Below are 6,989 nucleotides of genomic sequence, written 5' to 3'. Positions count from 1 at the left end.
TCAGCCGTAAGTGGTTTCTGCCAAACTACGTATAAATGACGCTCTATAGTTTCTGCAGGTGTCACATTACCCAGGAAACCTCATTTGAGTTCACATTATCACTGTTTCATCCTTAGGAAAGCAGGAGTGGAATGCTTATCATGGCAAAGAATGTAATGCTGCTATGAAGTTGGATTATGTAACAAATAATTGTTCTAGGTTGTTTCTGTGATTTTTTGAAAAGAGTCTTTTCAGGTGCTGGTTGAAAAACATTTACAACTGGCACTCAGTAAATAATGTGCTATACTGAAAACACTTGATAGATTTTAGTACTTCTATCATTCTCATGAATAAGGCACAAAATGCACAGATTCAGGTAAACTCACATGTGGTATTTACAGTATATTGTCATTACCTGCATGACTTAGGAGAAAATTCTCACATAACACAACACAGACAACATGATTGCACCACTGTTAGGTTTTTACAGATTGTTTCTGTTAAGCCAATTACAATTCCTTTCATATGTCTTTCGTCTTCTATTTTTTTTTTTTTTTGTTTTTTGTTTCTTACCTTGGGGGGTAGGAGGAGTTAAAGGAGGAGAAATTTTACTATGCGGGGGAAAAAACGAACACAATCAAAACAAAACCTTATTAGTGTGTCCAAGGTTAAATAGAGTGACTCAGGCTTTGATTCACAGTGGACAGGAAAATTTTACTACTGAATACTGGAAAATAAATCAATGATACCTCTTAATATCTTGATCTCCTTAAGCTGGCAAGACTGGAATACAAGTTTTAATGAATAGCAGCACAAAATCACTTGCAACTCTTACATTCTGGCATTGGGTACCACATAAGTAAAGTTCATCATTTTGATGGTCAAAGGAGCCTCGATTCTATTCCTCTTTCAAAGCTGAACCCAATGGACTCCTGTGGGAAATAGTATTGTCTCTCGTTCAGTCATGCTTAATGTAAACAACTCCATAGCACAAAAAGATGCAATGGGCACCTAAACAAATCCTAGTGGGTACAGAACACACACACACACGCACACACACGCGCAACAAGTTTCTTGGTGGCATGAAAAAAATGCCACACATGAAAAAAAATGCTACAGCTTGGGTCAAAGATTGAATTTTTAGCAAACTGCTTGGTAATCTACAAGTTCATTTCTTTGAGACATTACCATCTTTTTTTTTTGACATTTGTGCAAGAGGCAAGGTGAATGCATACATATTAAAATGTTCACATTTAATGGGAAGACCACACATAATGGCAGTCTACATTGAACCCATTTTCAAGTATTTGTTCACAGATTCTTCTGAGTACTGTTATCAGCTCTTTATACTGGTAAGGTAGCCCCTGTGAGCTACACATCTCTTTAGCTTCAAACAAAAGAAATGGAATGACCAGCACCTTCCTTTCTTTTCAGGCAAGTACACAGAAGCCTTGCTGCAGTAGCTACATGTGGCAAGTTCTGATGTTGCCAAAGTTAGAAAGAGTTTCTTTGGCCACTTGGTTCTCTTAAACTACAAGCGAGTCTCTTGTTTTAAGGTACCCTTACAACATCATCCTCTCAACAACACGGACAGGATAAAGCCACATGGGAATAGCACACTCGAGGCCTAGTACGTGTATTTGTTCAGTGGTCTGACAGATGGGGTTTGAGGAACAAAGGAAGGCTTTGGTGGCACGTCAGGTTTTAAGGACGGCGTCCTCTTTAGTCCCGTCCTAGGAAGAGTGCCATTACTGGTGTAGCTGCTCTGTCTGGAGAGGGAAGGCTGCAGATGAACACTCACTGGTGTTCCCTGAATATAGTCCACCTTCGCCCCAGTGGGGGTGGGCATATATCCTCCATGGTTCATACTAGGCTGTCTGGATAACAAAACACCATTTGGTGAGTTTAAGTTTTTAGGCATAGCAGATATAGAGTGCCTCTGGGAGGAATTTTTGTGATAACCTCTTTGTCTTTCCAGAGAAGTCATTGGGACTCCAGGAGTGGTGGGGACATCCACTCGCTTGGTTGGGCTATTTCTGGGGAGAGTTGAAGGAGGGGAGTATAGCGATGCCTCCCGGTTAGGGACTTTAGGTGGGACCTCAGACATCGATCCCATGGGATCCAGCATTAAGTTCTGGTGTGCCATTTGGATGTCTCCCATGATGGCTTTGGGGTTACTATTTGGGTCATTCAGATGCTTCAGGAGATCATTGAGGGTATTTCTGGAATCAACAGAACGCCGGTGATCTCTCTTACTGGATGACTTTGTGAGAGGGTGATCAATGTTTTGAAGCTTCTTTTCAGCTTTGTGAGCATTGGAGTTTGAGAAAGACGTGTTGTAGTCATGGGTAGCATTTGGAAGAACAATGGCACTGGGGATATGCCCATGACTTAATGGGGAATGAGGTGGCGGACTAGAGGGAAAAAACTGAGGGGTTTCTTTCCTTGAAGCCCCATGGCCATGGGCCTTTTCTGAGTGGCTCTTCATGGCCTGCAGGGTCTTCTGGTGAAGCACGGGTGTAGACTCAGGAGTGGGAAGAGCAGCCAGCTCTGGAGGTTGCCCTCGATGGTCCATTACCATGGATTTAGTATCTCCATTGGGTGGCAGCTCTTTCCGACTGGTTAGCAGGTTACTATACAGTTTAGGAGAATCAATATTCTGTTGGTATTCCTTGACAGGGCTGTCAAAGAGACCATTCAGTTTGGCAAAACTTCCACTGGAGTCTGTGCATGACTGGGCAGATTCTGCATCTTTATGGATCTTTCTGTTTTTCCGAACAAACATGTCTCGATAGCAGTATACTGCCACGCCTGCAATGAATGCCCCCAAAACAAAAGCAGCAAAGACACAGGTGATGAGGACATTCATGTGGACCATCTGGTTGGACTCTCCAGACTGGACTTCCCATCGTACACCTGCAATAGACACATGGGACAGTGTGAATGAGGTGCTTTTTAAAAATAATAATAAATAGCAAATGGCTTTCAGTGAGCCAACACGACCTTCACATGGTTCATATGCTTAGCTTGGAGGGTCAAGTAGACTCCAAAATTCCTTGTATATTTTGTCTTTAATCAAACTAGGATCCCCAGAGACATATGGGATTGCTGCAAATGCCAGGATAACTCTAATCTCCTACTGATCTGTATTCTTCTGTTCTCATAAATAGTTGTTATATGTTAGAAATGTAAGAGTTTCTATCTAAAAAAGTTAAAAGTGCATATTTTCTAAATAGCTAACTTTAAACTCATATGTTTTGTCTCATAATTTTCTCTTAATTCAGGATTAAAAGGTAGCTGCTAGGATACGGAAAAATGTAATAATTAGCATAAACATATATTATGCTAAAATAATTACTCCAATACAATTATACTAACTTTAATAAGAACACATAATTTGTTCACAAACCAAAAATATCTGCTTGATCACTGTTAGCTATAAATAGAGACTTTCATGTTTGCTTGGATTTTTTTTTTCATTCCATCTTGGGGTGAAGCACTCTTGAATGACCGACTATGTAAGAAATCCAGACAGTCTAAGGAAACATACTACGTATTAGTTAAGTAAACTGTCAAATTATATGAAGACATTTGAAAATATTTAAATTAGACCTAGAAAAAGAAGAGCAAATTAGTTTGTAATTATTGAAATTAAACTTAACCTTTTAATGCAACCACAGACATCTAACAATTAATAAAAAAAAGTTAGTTTAAGAGGTATTCAAGTCTGTTACATGCTATAAACACAGCTATCCCAGAGTAAGGTAAGTCAGAGTGATTTTGAAGATTGTGTTGCTTTAAGTTAGCACTAAGGCCTTTGAACATTAGTTGTTTTTAATTAATGTTTAATTAATGTTATGGAATTCAGTGGCACTGTGAAAGACAGAAAGAAAAGTAGAAAAAAAATGGTGTTACTAAAGAAAGCAAAGCAGAAAGAAGAATGATTATAAAATTGTTTACAACGAAAACATATAAAATGAAAATCAACCAATATAAATCATAAATGACAATGTGCTGCCATAAAAACTGATTGGAAACCTGATACCATAGTTTAGTAAGTACTAAAGAATAGATTTTTTTTCCTAGAGTAATATATTTAATAAGCTAACTCAACAGGCAGCTATTTTATAACTGCTCCTATTACAGGCTGAAAATGATAGTTATGGACGAGCACTCTGTTATGTTTTATTGCTTGCGGCATTCAAGCAAGTTAGCATCTCACATATCCTTTTCAGATTGCATTTTGAATTGAAGCTAAACAAGAGTCTGGGAAAGCCTCCTAGACAAAACATCTGATATCAGGATATTTGCAATTAATGAGTTTTGTTTTTTGATGTTGCTGCGGTGACCCTCGAAATTCCCTGAAATCCAGCAGGCTCTCTGCTTCTTCAGACAGAAATCAACACAGATTAGATTGTCTGAGTGGCTGCTTTACCAGCCTTTTCTCCAACAGCTTTCCACCTCTTTTATCTTTTATGGAATGCACTCAGATATAACCACAGAAAGCCAGAGAGACTGTGGCAAGGGGCGGTGGAGGTACAACCGCAGAAGCTCCAGTGAGGCTCACCTCTAGAGAACCACATACTCCTCAGTGATATTAAGGATCAGGTTTCCATGCAGTTAGAGATGAGGTCCCTGCTAAGGCCTTACCCTTTGGGATACCCGATAAAGGATCAGTAAAATCAGAAGTGTTTGGATCATCTTGAACTACAAATTTCCGAGAGCTTGTCAGTTTAGGTCTCCAGGTATCAATCACTTTAGGTGTGATTTCTGGGATACTTGCCATTGTGGTAACAGAAGATGAAGATACCTCCATGTCTGTGGTGGCAAACAGATTTTTATTAATATGGATAGTGTCAAGATTTTTTTTTGATTGGTCTGTTGCATTTTTAAATAAAGTTTGAGTAAATTTTATGAGAAAGTTTGCTCTAGGATTTTGTAAAAACACGCCCGAGGAAGCTACATCAAATTCCTTCCTTTCAAGGGAAGAATGAAAACTAAAAAATTAACAGTAAAGACATATTAAGCAGATTTCAAAATTAAAGACACTCGAAAGCCTCTTAGGAAAGCCCCTGTGGTTACTAATGACACTCATGAAAAAGGTAATATAATTCCCAGGGCAGATTAGTTGCTGTTTCTTCCTTCTCTTGTGAGACATCATTTCATTTCTTTTTATGCATTTTTAAAAGCACTTTCACAGATGGTTAGAAAATCTATAGGCTTTACTGGGGAAGAAGCTATGATGGAACTTTGTTGGAAAATATCTAGTTAAGTCTATGAAAATACTTGATTTTGGATGGGATAAACCAGCTCTGCCTAAGAGGTTGTTACCAGGGGCCCCTGTCCATTTGTAGGTTATTCAGTATACTGAGGTTCTGCCATCCACAGTAAAACAACGAAGGAGGGGACAGACTCTACTTGTACTCTCTCCAAAACTGCTGGGGAGTTTCTTCCAAAGAGTTAGCAGAACCTAATGCAAAGGCAATGGCATTTACAAACTGAATGAGGATATTCTGATCCATAAGATCTACCATCTTTTTCTCCCCCTGGGGAAAGGAATTGCTGGTGAGTTTTAGAAGCAGCAATAGGACCGGGAGTAACTTAACCTTTCAGCATGTCTAGTACTGATTTCCTCCAAATAGATTTTCCCTAAAAATGTAAGCCTATGCTTTTAAGCTAAAACCTCAGAGACCACAATTCTGACTGGTGCAACAGTTAACAGAAGGAGGCTCCAAACAGGTACAGAGAGGCTTAGAGAGCCCACTGAACATCTTAATACATCAAAAATCAGCTTCACTCCACTGAAGCCTTTTTCACACCACTGAGACCACAACATTCAAAGATTCCCAGGATTAGCGCAAACCATTCAAAGATCTCTAAAACTTATAAATACACATTTATGGGAAATGTGTATTTGTTTACTAGGTCATAGGAAAGGTGAGGAGAGATGGGAAAAATAATGAAATTCCGCCATCCATTAAATACAGATGACCAGAAGAAACATTCACAATGCAAAGAGGTGAGAAAGAAGAAAGCTTGGGTGGGCGTGCGTGCAGCTGGAATGCAGTCTATGTTAGCCCATTTGAATTTTCTTAAAGGATGTGGCTTGGTCAATGATGAAGTGTTAACATGCTATACAAGGGTGAAGTGCTCAGTAAGAAAAGTCTTTTGGTACCATCAGTGGGAATATGAGTCAAAGCGGAAAAATGAAGGGCTGCCAAACTGCGCAAAAGGAGGGGAGAAGGGGCTGAAAATGCTGAACTGAAGGAAAGAAAAGGTCGTTAATTCAAAAAAATTAAAAAAAACTAACCAGATGTTGGACCGCCAAATATTTTGTAATCTGGTGTAGTTGAAGTAGGCAAAATTTCTAAAAGAATTAAAGGAACAAGTAATCAGTGAAAAGTAACCAAAAGAAAGCAAAAATTTATGAATTCCAATTAACTAAAAAAGTAAAAAAAAAATACTATAAATTAAAAAGATTAACCTACTGGTTAGACTACCTCTCTCTAGATTTCCTACAAAATTGTAAATGGTGAAGGAAAAAAAAGTAAGCCTCTTTTCTAATGTATCCCCATGACTGAACAGCTCAGCTTTTGCGAAGTTTAAGTTAAATGCTAGGTGGTATGTGTCCTGAGTCATTAAAAAGACTGATTGTAAAATAATGTCCATGTGCAAATATGGTCAAAAAGAAGCTCCAGGTGGGAATGGAAGATTCTGTCTTACCATGGCAGTCCCCTAGATGAGCTGTGTTGCCGAATTCTGTGTCTTGCTCATATCCTTCAGCACTGTGGTTATGGAAAGCAAAGAAGTCTTCGGTTAACAGCCTTCATAGGAACACAAGTGACAACCAGAGCAGAACCAAGAACACAGACTGATTAGTAAGAATGGGCAGAGAGAGAGAAAAAAAAAAAAGCAACATTTTAACATAACTTGCTAAAATGACTATTTCTGTTAAAAACTGGTGAACTAGAATGTTTAAGAGAACAGAAGAGAATTGGCTTTTTCTCTCC

General features: G+C 38.7%; 1 protein-coding gene across 18 annotated transcripts in view; it reads right to left on the bottom strand.

Annotated features, from left to right (window-relative positions):
* Positions 1 to 498: 498 nt before the first annotated feature.
* SEMA6D (semaphorin 6D) overlaps positions 499 to 6,989 on the bottom strand; it is a 588,742-nt gene continuing 582,251 nt past the window's right edge. For 7 of the 18 annotated variants that reach the window (XM_054531128.2, XM_054531129.2, XM_054531130.2 and 4 more), the window contains 4 exons: positions 6,703 to 6,803; positions 6,290 to 6,346; positions 4,630 to 4,797; positions 499 to 2,895 (listed from right to left, as the gene is read on the bottom strand). In XM_054531128.2, the coding sequence (XP_054387103.1) occupies positions 1,607 to 2,895; positions 4,630 to 4,797; positions 6,290 to 6,346; positions 6,703 to 6,803 (1,615 nt within the window). In that variant the 3' untranslated portion in view covers positions 499 to 1,606. 18 annotated transcript variants of the gene reach the window in all.

This window comes from Pongo abelii, chromosome 16, assembly GCF_028885655.2.
Source record: "Pongo abelii isolate AG06213 chromosome 16, NHGRI_mPonAbe1-v2.0_pri, whole genome shotgun sequence".
Classification (NCBI taxonomy): domain Eukaryota; kingdom Metazoa; phylum Chordata; class Mammalia; order Primates; family Hominidae; genus Pongo; species Pongo abelii.
This window is presented reverse-complemented; position numbering and strand designations above follow the sequence as displayed.